Raw genomic sequence first — 20,748 nt, 5'->3', positions numbered from 1 at the left:
CCCACTGACACACGCAGCCTAATGTATGGGCGGGCTCTGGCACTAGCCTCAGTGCTGCTATTATGGCAGATGTCATTCTGCTCCTGTTATCCTGGTACAATTTTCAGTAGGTTGTGCTAGGGATGTAGTTTAAATCCAGACCAATGGGATGCCGGCGTTAAGAATGCTGGTGCCGTAATCCCAACACAAGTCAGGATCCCGAATGCCGGAATCCTGACGGTAAGTAGTGGGGTTAGGGCGAGCAGGGTTGGACTGGCCCACAGGGGTACAGGGTAAATCCCCGGTGGGCCCCACTGCCTGTGGGCCCACCCTCCTCCTCTAGGTGTCAGGTTCCAGACCTCAAAATATAGATTGTTACTCTACCAGATGGTCAGTCACGAGGTGGTGCAGGACCACTGATCAACATGGTGGCCTGGTTCCCTTCAATAGTAACTACACCAAGATTTGTCTAATTGTGAGCTATTAATCTGTGGTGCCTGGCCACACCCCCACTGTTGAAAGACCACTCCCCTTAAGCATGGGCCCCTAGAACTGCATTCACCCGATAGGCCCTTCTTGTCCCAGTCCGACACTGAGGGGGAGGGTTAGGTTTAGGGTTAGGCACTATGGGGGAGGGTTAGGTTCAGGCTGTGTGGGGGGAGGCTAAGTTTAGGGTGAGGGGAGGCAGGGTTAGGATACTTATCGACAGATGTCGGTATCCTAACCCTGTCGGGATGTCGGCACCGAGATTCTGATCGCTGAGATCCCGAGCGCCGGCATCCCATACCCAAACTTTCTGCAAAATGAATAATCATTAAATATTTATTATATATTATTTACACATATTTTATTATACTGTTTGTTATGATGCTTCTACTGTTTAGTATTTAGTTGTCAATTTATCATGTGTCTCTTGATTTACATATCAGGCTACGGTTCAGCATTCCGCACTTAACGCAGCACATTGTGGTACACCATGCAGCATACCGCAGGGATACTGAATGTAGTGACCGCTGCAATGCACTAAAGCAGACTAACCTTGCGATGTGGAATGCTAAATTCAGACCCGCTGCTGTCTTGTAAATAGCCTTTCGCCGGTAGCGTAATGTTCTGCTGAAAGGGTTCCTGCAATGCGCACGCGTTGGCGGAGAGTCTAGCGGCCGCACATGCCACGTAAACACGTTAGCTCTCTAAATTGTACGGTGCTTGCATCAGAAAGAAAGTCGCACATGCGCAGTACGTCTTCTGATGACCGCGGATGCCTGCGTGCATGTAAGTAAACCGTAACGCCATCCTGAGTTGGAATTATGTTTTTCTCTCAAAGTGCTTTTCACAGTTTTATAAGTTGCGCACCCCATAGCAGGGTAATGGGGAGGAAGCGGTAAACTCTGAACGCAAATGGGTCGCGCAAGAAATCAATACGCTTCTGAGCAGTAATACTATTATACTAGTATACCAACCAATCAGCTTCTAACTGTCATTTTACAGGCTGCCCTAGAAAAATGACAGGTAGGAACTGATTGGTTGGTACTTTGGGGGGAATTCAATAAGCTGTGGGATATGCCACGCAGCTAATTGATCACGTCGCATGAAGAAAAGCTATTCAGTTAATTAGCCTTTTCCAGGGTTCATGCGCGCTAAAAATTGATTCTAAGTAAAATGTGGAGTCAATGCGTTTCCCCATGCATTAAAATGCAGAATCTATTGCGGGGTAAATTAGCCGTGGCTAATTGGATTCCCCCTTTATCTCTCTCCAAAATTTGATAAATCTCCCCCTTAGTGCATTTTTCTATTTATATTACCTGCAAGTGTCATTGTTGCTATTCTTGATTTTAAGTGACTGCCCCATAGTCCCAACAGTCAGGACTTTGTCGATTGGGAGTTGTGTTGAGTGGGGGTCAAGTACATCTGCAACTGAGGGAATGTGGTGGTGGTGTTGGGGGGTATAAGGAATAGCTAAAAGTTTCAGAAGTATTAGGCACACCCTCAGGGGACATGAAGCATCCCCTATAATGCACCTATGTCCCCTTATCGTTGCCATGTGGCAATCTGACTTTCCGGCACACATGAGGACTATGGTTACAGCATAGGACTATGGCAGGGGGACGGCTTTCACTTTTGTGCTCTCTGAATAAATAAGTAACACTGCGCCTGTCTATTTTACAAGCATCATGCTGTTATTAGGAGGCTACACAGTTAATTTACTATCACTGCACTGAGGTAAAAAAAATTCCCCTTAATAACAGCCAATCACTTGCTTTCAACATGCGCTAGACAAATAGAAGCTGATTGCTGATTGGTCGGGTGGAAAATGACATACTGTAAAGTTAACAGTAGTAATTGAGCCTTTTCTATCGATCCTTCCTCCAATACCTGGGTCTCTCTATACCTTATCGTCATTGCCTAATCGGCAGGAATGTCTGGGCGACTTCAGGATTAAGAAAAGACCTGGTGGACTCTAGGCAGCACCGGATATTCTCCTGTAAAGTGGGCCTGCATGTGCTCTGATGTCCCAAATTGCGCCATCGAGCCAAGCCGAAGTTAATGAACACTGATTGGGCAGGAGTGTGATGGCGCAATCAGCGTTACCAAACAACATGCCGCACTCACTTCATTTTGCAAATGATACTAATGCCCAGATTTATCAATGAGTGATATTCTTCTTATCACTTCTTACTATTCTGAAATTGTGCTCCAACCAATCAGCTCCTAACTGTCATTTTTCAAACACATGACAGTCAGGCACTGATTGGTTGGAGCCCCATTTAAGATTAGTAATAAGTTATAACAAGAATAAATTTGGACCTAGGGGTCTAGTTACTAAGCAGTGTTAGGAGACAGAGTGAAGAGTGATAAGGTGCCAGCCAATCAGCTCCCAACTGTCATTTTTCAAACACAGCCTGTGAGATGACAGTTAGGAGCTGATTGGCTGGTACCTTATCACTTTTCACTCTGTCTCCTACCACTGCTTATTAAATAGACCCCTATGTCACAACCAACTCTTTTCATACATACCCTCCTTGAGACCAGGTATAATATATATATATATATATATATATATATATATATATATATATATGATAACATTGAGAAGGGTTTTATCTTGAGGGAGTCTTATTTGCGTCATCAATGATACCAATGTCTGTTGCGCTTTTGAGGTGTAGGTCATACGCTGAGCCATCTTAAGCTGATATATGATATAACATCTCCCAAACACAATCTATCCACTGAACCATTCTATTCTATTACAAATACTCACCTTTAACATATAGTAACTATTACAGTGTAAATTAAAAAAGTTGATACTTTAAAATTGCCCAAAGACAAAAATATTGAATTTGAACATCAGGGGAACATCGGCAACTATATACAGTACTATGCGATACGATGCAAAGTATTAGATCTTTGCCTGGTTTCATTGATATACTATGTTAAACTAATGCCCAGGGCCGGGCACCCTCCTACCATGAATGGAGGCTGCATCCAGGGGAACGGTTGGTTCTGTAGATGCCACAATGTCACCTTCCGGATCAGACGATTGAACTGGGATCAGATCATCTGGGTTAGTATTGCTGCCATATAAAACATTGCCTTCAGTACTAAAATCTTCGTTTTCCTTTGGGTGATTGCCTGAATGATCCGGCTCTTCAGTACCCGTCATGGGCTCAGTCGTATCATCCTCCAATTTACTTCCTTGCTCAGGATTTGCGGAATCTATGTCAAGTCCAGGGTGAGTAGCACTCACGTGACTGGACTCAGTATCATTCAAGGCTCCTAACATGCAGGAAGAGAGTAAGGAAGTTCTTGCTAAGTAATTAGTATTCCCTCGAGACATGCAGGGTCTAATTTTCCTTAATGTGCACCTGTCACCTGCACACAGTGTACATCGCGGCGGCCTGTCACTTCACGTGAGACACACTGAGGCACTTCCTGTGGCATGTAGCGGAGGCAGCCATTTTGTGGTGTGACCAGTAACACAAGGCGGCCTACCAGATCCCTAGAAACCAGTTTTGATGTCTCAGTGATGTCACTGGGTACAAGAGAATGGTTAGGACCGTCCTGACAAAATGGCTGCCTCCTCTGTGTGTAAGTGACAAATGCACTTTGATTAGGCAGACAAAACACAGTGGAATGCATGGTGTCACATTTAATGTACTTTTTAATTTTCTCTGATTAAGCCTGTCCTCTTCATTATGTTGACTTCCCCCGGCAGGCAGAGAGTCGCCAACATACATGTACTGTAGACTGAGCAGTAAGTCGGAATTCGGATACACTCGCCACAAGACTATGGAGGATTGACTGCAACGCATTTCGCTGTGGATTTTATTTATTTTAATCAAACTGAGTGTACACTATATGGTTTCCCCATTAATACTATCGCTCCCAGCAACTCTAGTCGATTATATGATTTTGTTGTTTTTTTTAAGTTTTTTTTGTTGTAGTTGAAAAAACAAACCTTCCCCTTCCGAAGGGTCGTAGGAAGGAAGAGTCTTATTCCAGTAATCATATGGCTCGCAGTTCTTGTCGCTTGTCTCTGTATAAAAAGAAAACATTATCAGCATAGATACGATCGTTATTACAAATACAATGATGGATGATCATATATGCTCGCTACTTTCAATTTTAAAGCTATCAGAAATCAAAGAGGTTGAAAGTTTGCCCCATGTACGTAGAAAATTGCGCAGATTGGCGAGTGCCTGCCAAGGGCAGATTAGGGGTACTCATAGAATTTCAGCACTGACCAGGAGATTTCACTTTCAGGATAGGATTATGAGTTGGCAGGGGCGAAAAAGGCAGAATTATGTAGGGTACACACTTAAGAGACCCAGCGGCTGTCCGACCATCCCTGCAGACCAAGCGACCGATTTGGAAAGCGTTACACGCTCATCATTCGGCTGCTCGATATGACTAGCCAGACATGACAATTGGGCGGGCATTTCAATTTGCCTGCTTAGTTGTGATGTCAGTGTCAGTGATTCCTGAGGCCAGTGAACGGGGTGGTTAGAAAGTCGCCGGTACACGCACAATAGGTAAATCACATCTGCCGTGCAGCATGGCCGATGTAATATATCTGTGAACGTCGTAATTTACAGATAATTCGTGTGTACACAGGACCCGACGCATTTAATGATATATAATTTACCTGCAGTACGAACGATATATCGCATAGTGTGTACCCAGCAGTAGAGTGGCATTCCCTGTTGTAGAGGTGGGGGCAGCGGTTAAAGTGGGCTGCAACTGCGTTTCGTCAGTTCCATTTGGAGGTGGAACTCCTCCAGCCCACCTTACCCGGCCAGTCGTCCCGCGCCGCAGGGAGGCTCCATTTGCCGGACGCCCGCAGAGATTTTGTTACCAGCGGGCGCCGGGCACCTTCCCTACAGCGGCAGATGGAGGCTAGAGTTCACCCCTGAGCTCCGGCTTCCACAGTGTGCATTATGGGAGAAACATCATGACGTCTCTCCCATAGTTCCGAGGAGCGGTTGGACCGGACGACAGCGGATGCAGGATCGGAGATTAAGGTAAGTATTGTGTTTGTATTTTTAATTTCATTTTTTTGTGTAAGGGGCACTACTACTGGGTGCACTACCACTGGAGGCACTACTAATGGGGGCACTACTACTGGGGCACTACTACTGGGGGCATTGCATAAGAGACACCACTAATGGGGGCACTGCATAAGGAGCACCACTACAGTGGGCATTGCATAAGGGGCACTACTGCTGTGGGAATTATGTGTAAGGGGCACTACTGCTGTGGGCATTGTATAAGGGGCACTACTATTGTGGGAATTATGTGTATTAGGGGCGCTACTACAGTCGGCATTGTGTATAAGGGGCACTAATGTGGGCATTGTGTAAAAGGGGCACTGCTGAGTGTCATAACATAAGAGGCACTACCATGGGTGTAATGTGAATCAGGGGCACTATTGTCCTACTGTGTAGCATAATTTGAATTTGGAATACTATTGTGCGACCACACCCCTTTCTTTTGAGACCACGCCCCTTTTTTTGCAACGCGCACCTATAACTTGCGCTGTCCTTTATTGACAAAGCGCCGAGGATGTGGGGAGCTGGAGTTCCACCATGTCTCTAGGACCACTTTAAGCACTGGGTGGGGGTATCAAAAAAGAACTTGCTTGTCGGAGATGCTGGGAAACCCCAATCTTGCTCTATTTATAGCTACTTCTTGCACTTTTTATGTAAAAAAAATAATTCTGCATGCAAATCAACATTTGTAATAATGAATGTATTCAGATAGGCTGTCCTGGAGGCCTCTCACCATCAAGAAACATTAAATGAATAAAACCCAATACAGTATTTTAGGAAGTTGAATTTAATAAAGGGAGTGTTCAAAGGTAAAGACAAGCTGGATTTTACATAACTTTAAAAAAAAAAAATGTTTCAACCATGCGGATTTCCTGAAACACAGGCACATCTGTCAAAGTAATTGCTTGTCAGGGCTAAGGGGCTAACAGTAAAGCAAATAAACTAATAACCATTTAATAACTATTTATCTAAATAGCCTCTCAATTGAATTAGCCGCTCAAACAAGTTGTTTCCAGTTTATACAAGAAATGCATTTATTTCCTGCTGCAAATAAACCCTGTGTTAGACGTATGTATCACTACATACTATATAATCACACTGTAGTACATATCTTAGATGTGGGACTTAGAATCCACAATATACATAGTTTTCTTCCAGACACTAGTATAAGATGCTGCTACATGTTCATACAGTACAAATAATCATATTATATTCAGATACATATATTACATCATGTTCGATTACAGTTCTTATTACACACAATCACAACTGTCATCATGAATAAACACAACACACAATATAAACCGTAATCTCTCCATTACCCCAAAGTTTTTAAGGTTGAGGAATTGGGAGGGGGAAGGATGCACAGTCACGCATTACAGAGGTCAGCAGAATATGCTGGGACTTATAGTCCCCACAACAGCCGGCGATCCACAGATTGCTTAGGTGGGACATATATAGTTACATGGCTGGCTAGTACATTTCACTGTCCCATCCCAGCAATCGCCTAGGAGGCTTCCGGGAGACGAATATAGGCCGGGTCATATTAATAAATTGCAATCTGCCTTTATTTCTAGAACATTATGGGACGCCCTCCCCTGTCTCTATACAGCCAGGAGTCAGGTGTGTACATCTGTTGGGGCTGTGACCCTGAGCATTTCTCCTTTTGATGAGAATAATGTGTGGCAGCTTCTTTCAAAACAATTGGAAGCTAAGCAGGCGTGAAACTATAGGAAGCCACAGAACGCGGTCATATGCGCACCTGCAACTTTATCCAGATGAATTTGATGCCTCAGGGGCAGCTTTCAGTTGTACGTACAGTAGTAGGGTTGTGTGAAGCCCCAGAAGTTCTGTGCGCCACCATCCAGAGAAATTCAGACTGTGAGGCCTATTTATGAAGCCGGGAATAGCCATTGCACTGGTGTTTTCACCAGACGTTTTACCAAATGGTAGACACCGGTGAAATCAGAAATTTCTCCGATGCTCAACTATTTAGCGCTGCTGACTGCTGTCCCCATAGACCCCCATAAGAATGGTGAAACCTTACAAATCCTCTTGAGATAGTGCACCTATATACCCGGCACTGGGGGACCAGCGAAACCGAAGTCGAACTGTAATTCACTATTGGAGCAGATATAAAGCCCAGATCAAGGTAAGTAATACCGCTGGGCCACCAGCCACAGGGCAACATAAAGCCACATTAAAGCACCATCATCTGGGTAATACCTAGACACATTGGGGCACCAGGGTCAGGGCAACACATGGCCACCTTGGGGCACCAGGGAATGGGCACTGTATGGTATCTGATACCAGGCACTAAACGAATTGGTCTCTATATGGGATATATGATAGGAGATGTCAGTCTGTTTGTGTCAGTGTCATTATCAGTCTGTAATGCAGTCAAAGCCCATGTTAGTCTTTCTATACCATATATGCCTATATGTGTGCTGTGTGTATTATAAATGTACTGTCAATGACAGACCTCTATGTACGTATATAGTTACTGCACACCATCCAAATCTTCCAGCTTAGGAAGCACAGTCCCCAGTTGAGGTCTCTGGGCCTGATTCAGAACCGGGCGCAAGCGCTGTGCGCTCGCAACCGGGTCGATGGTGGCCCAGAGCGCATGCGCACGACGGAGCCGGCTCCGTCGTGTGCATGCGCGAGACCCGGATAGCGACGGGCAAGCCGTCGCTCCGGGTCTCGCACCAAAGGGGGCGCGCTGTCGATGTTGAGTGACAGCACGGGGCGGGCCAGGGGGGTGGCTGCCCAAACGGAGGCGTTCCTATGAGAACGCCTACCGTTTGGGGCCGGCCCCACTGACATCACAAGTGATGTCAGCGGAGAGATTTCGGCTCTGATAGAGCCGAAATCTCTCTGGGGCTTGCGGCAATGAGACCCTACCACAAGGGTCTCGTTGCAAGCCCGATGGTCGCGATGGTCCTGACTATCGCGACCATCATCCTGGCCGCTCGCAAAAGCTATGGGTGGTCACCCACAGCTATGCGCGCGGCCAGGAGGCCGCACAAAAAAAAAAAAAAAGCCAAGATTCAGAGCGAGCCCTCTTTCAGAGCGTCCGGCTCTGAATCACCATCTCCAGAACAGTTTGGCCCCATGTGTCATGCAGTTAGGAGGTACTGTGTTATCCTACGTGTAAGGGCACTGCGTGCCTCTGCCGCTGGTGCGCATAGCAATGACTGGGTGGAGTAATAGGCAAACTCTTGGGACTTTTCGCCGCTAATTGAATACAGGCCTAAGTATGTAAGCTCAGCTGACTTGAGATTTTTTGGCTTTTCATTTACTGCCTGATATTGATAAGGGCCACACTTGCCTATACCTGGTACAGAGTCTGGTGTATACCGTAGCCTAGTATATATGGTGCATAGTGTAGTGATGATTTACTGTATTGCATCTTACAGTATAATGCCATATGGATGCTTCTGGAGGTCTATATAACCACAAGCCCCTGAAAGTGGACATCAGTCAATCATTATACATATCACAACACAAGATACAGTGTTACCCACCTGTGGCATTGTAGCAGTAGACATCATATTGAGAAGTGAAATTAGAATGAATCACATAGACACCAACGTAATTGGCGGCACACTTTGGGTTTTTAGTGACACGAGGGATGAGGACGGTGCTGTTATCCACCCAACCGTATCTGGGGACAGAGACAACGTTTACAACCACGCAAAACTATCATAACAAAGGGGTCTATTTACTAAGCAGTGTAAGGAGACAGAGTGAAATGTCATAAGGTACCAGCCAATCAGCTCCCAAATGTCATTTTTCAATCACAGCATGTGAGATGACAGTTAGGAGCTGATTGGCTGGCACATTATCACTTTTCACTCTGGGGTCTATTTACTAAGCAGTGTTAGGAGACAGAGTGAGAAGTGATAAGAAAGTGATAAGGTGCCAGCCAATCAGCTCCCAACTGTCATCTCACAGGCTGTGTTTGAAAAATGGCAGTTGGGAGCTGATTGGCTGGTACCTTATCACTTTCTTATCACTTTTCACTCTGTCTCCTAACACTGCTTAGTAAATAGACCCCAGAGTGAAAAGTAATAAGGTGCCAGCCAATCAGCTCCCAACTGTCATCTCACAGGCTGTGTTTGAAAAATGGCAGTTGGGAGCTGATTGGCTGGTACCTTATCACTTTCTTATCACTTTTCACTCTGTCTCCTAACACTGCTTAGTAAATAGACCCCAGAGTGAAAAGTAATAAGGTGCCAGCCAATCAGCTCCTAACTGTCATCTTACAGGCTGTGTTTGAAAAATGACAGTTGGGAGCTGATTGGCTGGTACCTTATCACTTTTCACTCTGTCTCCTAACACTGCTTAGTAAATAGACCCCAAAGTGATCTGCAGATTTCTTCCATATGACAACAGTTATGTTCAAGCGCAGTAAGAGACACTAGTGATGCGCCGGCCTCTGAGATCTGTAATACAATAAGACGCCAGTCCTAACATTTTTGGATGCTAAATTATAAAAATGAATGACTGACAGTTAATCAGCGCAAGGTTATTGCATGGACGATGTGGAGCAATCACAATAATGCACATACTGTATGAATGCAAAATTAAAATGTTGGAAGATATAAAAACGAGCAGAAAGGGGTAGAAGTGTCCTCACTCTAAAAAGTGTCCACAGAGCCTTTGTATTTGGCTAGTACACGCCCAGGAAATGGCAGTAACCCCCCACAAAATGGTCTCTTCCTGTCAATCAATTCCGAGCGAATCCTCACAGCGAAAGCAATCACAATTAATCTGCAGAATGTGCGCAAAGCGGCTGTAACGCATGTGCAGACCACCGATAATCGCTCGACTGCGTAAACATTAGAATAACGGTCAACTCTGATTTAAAAAAATTTAAAATTGGGAGATGGGGATTTGCTTCAAAGTAGGGACACTGGATCGATACGCGAATTTATGCATTAAAATATGCACTGCAGCTGCGACGTTCTTGTTCCGCAGTAACACGAAAGCAAAAACAGTGTGCGCATGTAATTGCTGAACTTACAGCGCTGTGGCCTGACTAATATGTATATAACAGAAAACACAGCAAAGAGGTAAAACAATACCTGCAGGTCTCAAATTCAACTTCATGTGCCACCTCCACCTGCTCCTTAGTGGCTATAATGGCGTCTAGCTCGGTACACGCCTTTCTGGCGTCCTCGTACAGCAGACTGTATCTGGTATCTTTCTCCACATGGAAAACTCCCCGGAATCGACAGCTGATCACTGAAAACACAAGTACACAGTTTAGGCCAATCGGCCGGAGGTTGCACTGAGCGATCGTTAGAGAGGAATTGTTACTACAGAAATCAAATGTTCCTCTCTCTGCTGAATAAAGTGATTCGTCACTGAGGGGTCACACGGAAATCTGTAACCGTTTTATTTTATCACACAAGTTACTTTTTATTGGCTTTCAGTCTCTTCAGGAGAGAACAGTATATATGGGCCAGGAGAGAACAGTAGTATATGTGCCAGGAGAGAACAGTATATATGGGCCGGGAGAGAACAGTAGTATATGGGGAAGGAGAGAACAGTAGTATATGTGCCAGGAGTGAACAGTAGTATATGCACCAGGAAAGAACAGTAGTATATGCTCCAGGAGAGAACAGTAGTATATGGGCCAGGAGAGAACAGTGGTATATGTGCCAGGAGAGAACAGTAGTATATGCACCAGGAAAGAACAGTAGTATATGTGCCAGGAGAGAACAGTAGTATATGCTCCAGGAGAGAACAGTAGTATATGGGCCAGGAGAGAACAGTAGTATATGTGCCAGGAGAGAACAGTATATATGGGCCAGGAGAGAACAGTAGTATATGTGCCAGGAGAGAACAGTATATATGGGCCGGGAGAGAACAGTAGTATATGGGGAAGGAGAGAACAGTAGTATATGTGCCAGGAGTGAACAGTAGTATATGCACCAGGAAAGAACAGTAGTATATGCTCCAGGAGAGAACAGTAGTATATGGGCCAGGAGAGAACAGTGGTATATGTGCCAGGAGAGAACAGTAGTATATGCACCAGGAAAGAACAGTAGTATATGTGCCAGGAGAGAACAGTAGTATATGCTCCAGGAGAGAACAGTAGTATATGGGCCAGGAGAGAACAGTAGTATATGGGCCAGGAGAGAACAGTAGTATATGTGCCAGGAGAGAACAGTAGTATATGTGCCAGGAGAGAACAGTAGTGTACGGGCCAGGAGAGAACAGTAGTATATGTGCCAGGAGAGAACAGTAGTATATGTGCCAGGAGAGAACAGTGGTATATGCACCAGGAGAGAACAGTATATATGGGCCAGGAGAGAACAGTAGTATATGCGCCAGGAGAGAACAGTGGTATATGCGCCAGGAGAGAACAGTATATATGGGCCAGGAGAGAACAGTAGTATATGGGCCAGGAGAGAACAGTAGTATATATGCACCATGAGAGAACAGTAGTATATGGGCCAGGAGAGAACAGTATATATGGGCCAGGAGAGAACAGTAGTATATGGGACAGGAGAGAACAGTACATATGGGCCGGGAGAGAACAGTAGTATATGGGGAAGGAGAGAACAGTAGTATATGTGCCAGGAGTGAACAGTAGTATATGCACCAGGAAAGAACAGTAGTATATGCTCCAGGAGAGAACAGTAGTATATGGGCCAGGAGAGAACAGTGGTATATGTGCCAGGAGAGAACAGTAGTATATGCACCAGGAAAGAACAGTAGTATATGTGCCAGGAGAGAACAGTAGTATATGCACCAGGAAAGAACAGTAGTATATGCTCCAGGAGAGAACAGTAGTATATGGGCCAGGAGAGAACAGTAGTATATGTGCCAGGAGAGAACAGTAGTATATGTGCCAGGAGAGAACAGTAGTGTATGGGCCAGGAGAGAACAGTCGTATATGTGCCAGGAGAGAACAGTAGTATATGTGCCAGGAGAGAACAGTGGTATATGCACCAGGAGAGAACAGTATATATGGGCCAGGAGAGAACAGTAGTATATGCGCCAGGAGAGAACAGTGGTATATGCGCCAGGAGAGAACAGTATATATGGGCCAGGAGAGAACAGTAGTATATGGGCCAGGAGAGAACAGTAGTATATATGCACCAGGAGAGAACAGTAGTATATGGGCCAGGAGAGAACAGTATATATGGGCCAGGAGAGAACAGTTGTATATGGGACAGGAGAGAACAGTATATATGGGCCAGGAGAGAACAGTAGTATATGCACCAGGAGAGAACAGTAGTATATGCGCCAGGAGAGAACAGTATATATGGGCCAGGAGAGAACAGTAGTATATGGGCCAGGAGAGAACAGTAGTATATGGGCCAGGAGAGAACAGTAGTATATGGGCCAGGAGAGAACAGTAGTATATGTGCCAGGAGAGAACAGTAGTATATGCACCAGGAGAGAACAGTAGTATATGCACCAGGAGGGAACAGTAGTATACGCGCTAGGAGAGAACAGTAGTATATGTGCCAGGAGAGAACAGTATTATATGTGCCAGGAGAGAACAGTAGTATATGGGCCAGGAGAGAACAGTAGTATATGCACCAGGAGAGAACAGTAGTATACGCGCCAGGAGAGAACAGTAGTATATGTGCCAGGAGAGAACAGTATTATATGAGCCAGGAGAGAACAGTAGTATATGCACCAGGAGAGAACAGTAGTATATGGGCCAGGAGAGAACAGTAGTATATATGAGCCAGGAGAGAACAGTAGTATATGCACCAGGAGAGAACAGTAGTATATGGGCCAGGAGAGAACAGTAGTATATGTGCCAGGAGAGAACAGTAGTATATGTGCCAGGAGAGAACAGTATATATGGGCCAGGAGAGAACAGTATATATGGGCCAGGAGAGAACAGTATATATGGGCCAGGAGAGAACAGTAGTATATGGGCCAGGAGAGAACAGTAGTATATATGAGCCAGGAGAGAACAGTAGTATATGCACCAGGAGAACAGTAGTATATGGGCCAGGAGAGAACAGTAGTATATGTGCCAGGAGAGAACAGTAGTATATGTGCCAGGAGAGAACAGTATATATGGGCCAGGAGAGAACAGTATATATGGGCCAGGAGAGAACAGTATATATGGGCCAGGAGAGAACAGTAGTATATGGGCCAGGAGAGAACAGTAGTATATGGGCCAGGAGAGAACAGTAGTATATGTGCCAGGAGAGAACAGTAGTATATGTGCCAGGATAGAACAGTATATATGGGCCAGGAGAGAACAGTATATATGGGCCAGGAGAGAACAGTATATATGGGCCAGGAGAGAACAGTAGTATATGGGCCAGGAGAGAACAGTAGTATATGGGCCAGGAGAGAACAGTAGTATATGCGCCAGGAGAGAACAGTAGTATATGGGCCTGGAGAGAACAGTAGTATATGCACCAGGAGAGAACAGTAGTATATGTGCCAGGAGAGAACAGTAATATATGTGCCAGGAGAGAACAGTAGTATATGCACCAGGAGAGAACAGTAGTATATGGGCCAGGAGAGAACAGTAGTATATGTGCCAGGAGAGAACAGTAGTATATGCACTAGGAGAGAACAGTGGTATATGCACCAGGAGGGAACAGTAGTATATGTGCCAGGAGAGAACAGTATTATATGAGCCAGGAGAGAACAGTATTATATGCACCAAGAGAGAACAGTGGTATATGCACCAGGAGAGAACAGTAGTATATGCACCAGGAGAGAACAGTAGTATATGTGCCAGATTCGCCAGGAGAGAACAGTAGTATATGCACCAGGAGAGAAGAGTAGTATATGCACCAGGAGAGAACAGTAGTATATGCACCAAAAAAGAACAGTAGTATATGCACCAGGAGAGAACAGTAATATATGGGCAAAGAATAGCAATATTCATCTGAAGCAGCCCATGGCGGAACCATGGTTGGTGACACCCGGTGCGGCAAACAGCAGCGGGCCCATGCGCTAGAGGCAGGTCCATCCGAAAAAGTGGCGTGGCCTCGCTGGAAGCCCCTGTTTACATCGCTGCGGGGCTGTGCCCAGAATTCCTGGCGTTGCTGGGCTGCCCCAGGAGACTGTGCCTGCACTGCCGGCTCCTCCTCTGTGATAGGAGCCGAGAGCTGCACGATAATGTCACAGTGCACCACCCAGCTCCCTGTCACTGCACAGCAGCCGGCATTTTGGTGCCACCCCTTGGAAGGGTGACACCTGGGTGCGGTCTGTGCCCCCATTGTGACGCCTCTGGAAGCAGCCATTATTGTCATTATCATCACTTCATATTTTGCACCAGGAGTCAGACACCTGTAAGTACGGTAATATATTTAGTGTCACGCACTGCCGCACATACGTCGTTCCTGTACCCAGCCAATGCTTCCGCACCCCCTCCATCCTCATTCCACCTTTGTATGTAGAACTGCGAGGAGGAAGGGGCAGACGTACCATGTGCAGAGAGTTTTAGATTTGGGAGGGACGTATCCAACCTCACATCTAAACTGCAGCGTACAAATAAATCTGTCCAGCATCTGTGGGCTACATGCACAAGCAGCCAGTATTTACCCTGCATGCAAATAAATGTATCAACTAAGAATCAGTCCCAAAGTGTATTATATAAGCTGCTACTTCTGCATGACTTCCCCAGTTACCTTCATCTTCTAATACCTAGGGGTATAGTTACTAAAGTGAGAGATTTTAGAAGTGGAGATGTTGCCCATAGCAACCAATTAGATTCTACTTAACATTTACCTAGCACCTTCTAGAAGATAATAGCTAGAATCTGATTGGTTGCTATGGGCAACATCACCACTCCTATAAACCCGCACTTTAGTAACTATGGGGTCCATTTATCAAAGGGAATTTGAGGTAAATTCCCCGAAAACACCTGTTTTCGGGGGTTTACCTCAAATACTAAGTATCCCCCGGATGTATGAAGGAGGGACCGCAGCAGGTATCTCTGATACCTGCTGCGATCCCTCCATTGCCGCCGGCAGCCGCCTCCCCCATAGATTTCTATGGGGGATGCGATGCTGCAAAATGTATCAAGATAGCGTTAGCCGCTGTAGCCTATGGGGACTTACTGCATATCAGCCGGTGGAGGGATCTCCCAGATCCCTCCGCCGGCAATGGGAGCCGCTCATTTGCAGTCCGCGGGACTGCGCATGCGCAGAAGCCCCGACTGCCCTTCGGAGACATCGCAGGGACGGGCTCTTTTCAGAGCCCGTCTCCCTGCATGTCCCGGATAATACATCCGGCAGATAGGATCGCATTTTGCAATGCGATCAGGGGCGGTACTGCAAGCCCTGATCGCATTGCAAAATGCGATCATTAATAAATGGGCCCCTATACCCCCTAGTGTATAAATAATAGTGAGTTTGGTGCACGTGTTCTGCAGGAGGCTTCCTCAGTGACTGACAGATGCAGCGGTGGTTGCTGTAGGGATGAAGACATTTTGACTCACTGGCGTTTAACACGGACCCAGGATTAAGCTTTATGTTCACATGAAAGTGCGAAGGAAAAGGCAATCCCAGATGAAAGCAGCATCTCCTGGTCTGTGATGTTCCAGTTTTAGGGGCCTATGGGCCTGACTCAGACCCGGACGCTATGCCGCGCTCGCTCGCATTGAGCGATTTTTCGCAATCTGCACATGCGTATGAGTCGCAATGCGCGCGCGCAAACCAGTCATTGCGATGGGAAAGAACTCGCTCGTAGCCCGCAGTCGGGCCGCTATTTTGAGTGACAGATAGTGCCGATTGTGGGTGGTAACAGGGGAAGGTGCTTATAAACGGGGGTGTGGTTGTGCGAACGCAGACGTGCCCGACCATCAGAACGGCGTTTAATGGGCGTGCATAATGAGCAAAGTAGCGTCATTACACACGTGACTGGGTTGTATTTTAGCCAGAACTGCTCGCAATATTGTGGTGGGAAAAGGCTACCACAAGCGCTGCGAGCAGCTCCGATGGCTCTCGATGTTACGATTAATCCTACAATTGCCGGAGATGACGTGTGTTGCGAGTGGCAAAGGGGCGTCTTTATACAGGTGCGAGCGCATAGTGCGGCCGCTCGCTATTACTTAGTGGGCGGCTTTACACGACGCAGTGCGAGCACATGATTTAAATAGCCGGCCCCTTTTAGCCAGCGAATAGCGTCCGGGTCTGAATCAGGCCCTGTGTGTCAAAGCTGTGAGAGTGATAAAATTGCGAGAGATAAAGTCCTAACCAATCAGCTCCTATCATTTTTTAACCACAGTCTGCAAAATGTAAATTGGAAGCTGATTGGTTAGTACTTTATCTACAATTTTAGCACTCTGACAGCTTTGATACATAGGTCCCTTAATGCAACATAACAGGCGAAACGGAAGAGCAGCTGTGACTCAGATATAGATATTAGATGCTGAGGTGAACGTGCGCCTGTTTGCAGAGCGTGTCTGGTGTGTTTGCACACTGCCCATGCTGCAGAACCAATGGTGTAGACGATGCGCGGTTGCGCCCATTTCAGTCGCATCTACACTGATGACTGAAGAGGCAGAAGCGGGCTGTAAAGGAGCGTTCTCACATAGGCAAAGCTCAGTGAGGGCGCATTGACGGACCTGCGTGTAATTGTAAATAGTTTCCTGTATCTCCTGGGTACCAACAGCGCCATGGAGATATAAGTTGTGCTAAAGGGGGAGTGGCCAACAAGTAGGCGTGGCCATGGGCACTTATTCAAACTGAGTAAAAAAAAAAATATGTGCAGGGACACAGACTAAGGTTACCCTGATCAGCGCCGCTGGGACATTACAGCTTTATTGCTCTGTCCAATCAACTTATTTTTTTAAGAATTGATTTTTCATAGCTACAGTAAGCCTGCATGTTCCATCGGAATGTAATTGTACTGTACAAACCAAAGCAACAGCTGCCTATTGATGAGATCATGGTCCAGATGGGCCATAGCTTATTGTGGGATGGAGGAAGAGCTCACTGTCTAATGGCTGCAAAACATTTATTTATTTAGTAACAGTTTCTTATATAGCGCAGCATATTCCGTTGCGCTTTACAATTGTAAACATTAATAGAACAACAGAAGGCCCTGCTCGCAAGCTTACAATCTATAGGGAAATAGGCATTGACACACAAGGATAGGTGCTATATATTGCCAGAATGCACAGTTTCTTGGTTGGCTGCATGATCCAGTCACACAGGAATGTCGGCCAAATGTCATGAGGATGTGAGAGAAAGACGATGTGTGAGGTTCTGTGTGGACTGTAAGAAGGGGATGTAATTAGATATGGAAGCTATGAAGGTTATGTGGGAGGTTCTGGGATCTGATAAGCTTGCCTGAAGAGGTGAGTTTTCAGGGATCGCTTGAAGGATTGGAGACTAGAGGAAAGTCATATTGTCCGTGGTAAGGCATTCCATAGAGTGGGTGCAGCCCGAAGAAAGTCCTGTAACCGTGAGTCCTGTAAACATGATGTGCAAACAGAATGAGCCAGAAATTTTCCTAAATACAAACCACAAACCAGGGGTAGTAACAAAAGCTGCTACATATCCTAAAATGTAACTAAGAATCGCAGTGGCAGATCGTCATAGGATTGGTTTGGGTGCAAAGAGGGTCCACACTGTGCCCATGGAAACTCTGTAGTGCAAGATTAGATGGTAAAATGGGCGGAAATTACTGCACAAAAAAATTATCGAACAAAGGGCCTGATTCAGAGCCGAACGCTCTGACCAGAGCGCTCGCTCTGAATCAGGGCCCTCCTCCATGAAAATGGAGAGTCCTCCTGGACGCTCACATAGCTGTGGGTGACCACCCACAGCTATAGCGAGCGTCCATGATGATGGTCGCGATGGTCAAGACCATCGCGACCATCGGGCTTGCAACAGAGACCCTGCGGTAGGGTCTCGCTGCCGCAAGCCCAGGAGTGAATTTGGCTCTATCAGAGCCAAAATCACTCCCACTGACATCACTAGTGATGTCAGTGGGGCCGGCTTCAGACGGTAGGCGTTCCCATGGGAACGCCTCTGTCTGGCAGCCACGCCCCCGGCACACCCACCACAGGGGGGCGTGCTGTCAATCAACATCGACAGCACGCCCCCTTTGGTGCGAGACCCGGAGCAACGGAGAGCCCGTCACTATCCGGGTCTCGCGCATGCGCACGACGGAGCTCCCTCCGTCGTGCGCATACGCAGTGGGGCAACATTGACCCGCTTGCGAGCATCCTGCGCTCGCGAGCGGGTCTGAATGACCCCCAAAATGCTTATGGCCATGCGCTGGGCTTGTCATGCATTTTATTCTGCAGCAGTAGCGTAGCGGCTTACGCTTAGCGCTCGTCGCAGTGTGCATCGCACTTGCACCCATGTTATAATCCATTTATGCAATGTGCAGCAAAGGCATTTGTTATTAAGCGGCAATTACACTACAAAAATCTCCCTATTACAGCAGAAACACCTCCCTGCTTAAAACACGCTCACAAAATGGTAATCTATGCCGTACGGACCAATCAGTGTTGGCGGAGCATTCACAAGCAGCCAGTCACAGGTTTGCTCATCCTGGGAACCGCCATTCGGCTGGTTATCCGCAATAACACATCTCTCCCAGATGTATACGCATCTCCTCCTTGTCTGAAAGTGGTCGTAATTGCACTAACACTCACTTAAGGGCCCCATATACTGTATCTGTTGGCTGATACCCCTGATTGGACTGGAAACCGCCAGTTGAAAATGCCGACAGGCGGCCATCGATGGTCACCGATCCGTCAGGGAATCTGTGAAATTCTACATGTTAAAAAAAAACAGATTGGCAAATCAGTGAGATCCAACATGCTGGATCACTGATGCCCCGAATCGCGGAATTACGGAAATCCATTACTAGTGTATGAGACCTACTGTACTCACCCTAGGCTACCATGCCCCTCCTTGCCCTGTTTCGCTCATCCACCCATATGCAGCCGTAAGTAGCAGAAATCTTGCAATCTATGGGCCTCATTTAGGCTCCCATTTAATAACGAGTTTTAGCACCGAAACGAGTGATAAATGTCACTGTGTCTGATAAATGTTGCTCCAGCCAATCAGCTCCCGACTGTAATTTTTCTAACAGTTGATAGTTGGGAGCTGATTGGCTGGAGCATCATTTATCATACACAGTGACATTTATCACTCGTTTCGGTGATAAAACTCGTTAGTAAATGAGGCCCATTCAGCGCCGGCTCTACGGTTGTTCGACCAGTGCGCTCGCACAGGGGCGCCACCCATAGAGGACGCACCCCTCCCCAACATCCCGATTTCAGAGGGACAGTACTTTCCTGCTGTTCCACCGTGGGCCGAAGTGGCCCGCGGGTGGTCAAATCGGGAGGTTGGGGACCCCCACCGCCGCAGCTGTGCGGCGGTGCCGGACCCCCGGAGTGTGAATGGATGCAGCAGCGCGCGCATGCATGCGGCATCCATTCATTGATGGGAGAGTGCTGGGGGAAGCCCAGCCAGTGACGGAGGGCTGGGCTTTACCCCCAACCTGACGTTATTTGGAGGCGTGCCATGCGGGCACGCCTCCAAATAACGTCACTTAGGGGGCGACCCCAATTTCGGGCGCGCTCTGCGAAGCCGCACGCGATTACAGGGCGCATAGTAACGGGCCGGCACAGGGTGCTCAGACACCTGGAGCCGGCCCTGGGCCCTATGTGTGCTGGGTACGTACCATTGTCATTGGTATGCAAGATATGACATACTCAATCTGCATCTGTCTCAAAGTGAGTTTGGGATGAAGAGCTCATCAGGAGCAGGACTACAGCGAGCGCAGGGGCTCCAGACCGCCTGCTGATCGCTTGCATGCACTGTACTCTGATGCAGAGGCTCCCAAAATTTGCCATTACAGTCCAGGTATTAAGGATATCCATGCTTGAATCCTTAAAATCTTAGAATCCTGTAGTGGCGGAGTTTGGAAGCTCTGTTCTAATGTTTTGAGAGGCTAGGGTGGCATCATGGCACCACTGACCAAAGTTTGCTATGTGATGCTCAGCTCCTCTCCCTGGGGCTTGTAATAAACTTCGGGGTGGTGTTTACTATGTTTTGCAATTAGGTGGGGTGTAACAAGAGGTCCAGGGTAAGGATGAACAGAAACGTCCACAAGGGGTTTTTTTTGTTTTGTTTTTGTACAAAAGGCTGAGCAACCTGGCTCCTTAAAAATATCTAATATCTCTGAATTATATAGTAATTTTAAGCCTTTTAATTACATAGACGGAACAGTTTGATAACTAGTTGTACATGCTGTT

At 46.7% G+C, this 20,748-nt stretch overlaps 1 protein-coding gene across 2 annotated transcripts in view; it reads right to left on the bottom strand.

Annotated features, from left to right (window-relative positions):
* The window catches only part of CD44 (CD44 molecule (IN blood group)), a 67,832-nt gene that overhangs the window by 9,715 nt on the left and 37,369 nt on the right, over positions 1–20,748 (bottom strand). The window contains exons 2-5 of one of the 2 annotated variants that reach the window (XM_088459035.1): positions 10,616–10,775; positions 9,053–9,192; positions 4,436–4,513; positions 3,445–3,753 (exon numbers count right to left, since the gene is read on the bottom strand). In XM_088459035.1, the coding sequence (XP_088315161.1) occupies positions 3,445–3,753; positions 4,436–4,513; positions 9,053–9,192; positions 10,616–10,775 (687 nt within the window). The remainder of the gene's footprint in view (positions 1–3,444; positions 3,754–4,435; positions 4,514–9,052; positions 9,193–10,615; positions 10,776–20,748) is intronic. The other variant, XM_088459036.1, reaches the window with a different exon arrangement.

The sequence above is a fragment of the Taudactylus pleione genome, unplaced genomic scaffold, assembly GCF_031769625.1.
Source record: "Taudactylus pleione unplaced genomic scaffold, aTauple2 ptg000887l, whole genome shotgun sequence".
Taxonomy (NCBI): domain Eukaryota; kingdom Metazoa; phylum Chordata; class Amphibia; order Anura; family Myobatrachidae; genus Taudactylus; species Taudactylus pleione.
Note: the sequence above shows the minus strand (reverse complement) of the source record. Positions and strands in the feature narration are given on the sequence as shown.